The following is an 805-nucleotide window of genomic DNA, read 5'->3' on the forward strand; positions in this document are numbered from 1 at the left end:
GAGGGAGAACATGTGGCGGCAGAGGAGAGTGCCTGTTCCCAAGAGGTAAGGAAGCTATCTCGAGACGCGAATTAACGCCGGCGAATTAACGTCGGCGTTAAAGCCGTCTAATTATGCGCGCGCAATTAACATCTTTCACGATGTCATCAATATTTATCCGCGCGCGCGAAACGTGAGAATGCGCGAAGAGATATCTCGTGTCTCTCTTGTGGATCGAGAGACTTATCCTATATAACGAATCGATATGTTAACTGTTGAACACGCTGGTGACTTAATCTTGATAAATAACCGCTCACCTCGCGATGAGGCTTTCTTCTGATTTTCTTCTGTTCGCTTTTTTATAAAACTCGATTTTGAAGACTATAATCATAGACATAGGCTATAATCATATCATATATAATTTTGATTGAACTATAAATGCTTTAAAATTTCTCAAGTCTTGGATTTTTTTTGACGCTGGAAAATTATGAGAAGAAAAAACAGTTTTTATCTATTTTTTAATTTTTTAAACATTGACTCACAAATAAAACTTTTTTAAGATAAAAAAATATAAAGAATATTATTATTATTTTTTATGCCATTTATTTCTTTAATTTTTTAATAATTACAAAAATTTATCAACAATATATGATTATATTTCTAGGCAACTTTAATACGTTCGAAAATTAAATGCTTGAAAGTTTAAATAAAGATATTTTCTTTTTACTTTATTATATATACAATTATTCTCTATGCATATTTAAAAATAATAAAATATAATAAAAATTTTTTTTTCTCAAGAATAAAATGCTGTTAATGAGTAAAG

At 29.8% G+C, this 805-nt stretch overlaps 1 protein-coding gene across 1 annotated transcript in view; it reads left to right on the forward strand.

The window, feature by feature from the left end:
- Positions 1–805, forward strand: part of LOC115239729 (heparan sulfate 2-O-sulfotransferase pipe-like) — a 39,593-nt gene that overhangs the window by 882 nt on the left and 37,906 nt on the right. The window contains exon 2 of the mRNA XM_029814416.1: positions 1–45. Coding sequence (XP_029670276.1) covers positions 1–45 — 45 coding nt within the window. The remainder of the gene's footprint in view (positions 46–805) is intronic.

Source organism: Formica exsecta, unplaced genomic scaffold (genome assembly GCF_003651465.1).
Source record: "Formica exsecta isolate Colony F162 unplaced genomic scaffold, ASM365146v1 scaffold393, whole genome shotgun sequence".
NCBI classification, from domain to species: Eukaryota; Metazoa; Arthropoda; class Insecta; order Hymenoptera; family Formicidae; genus Formica; species Formica exsecta.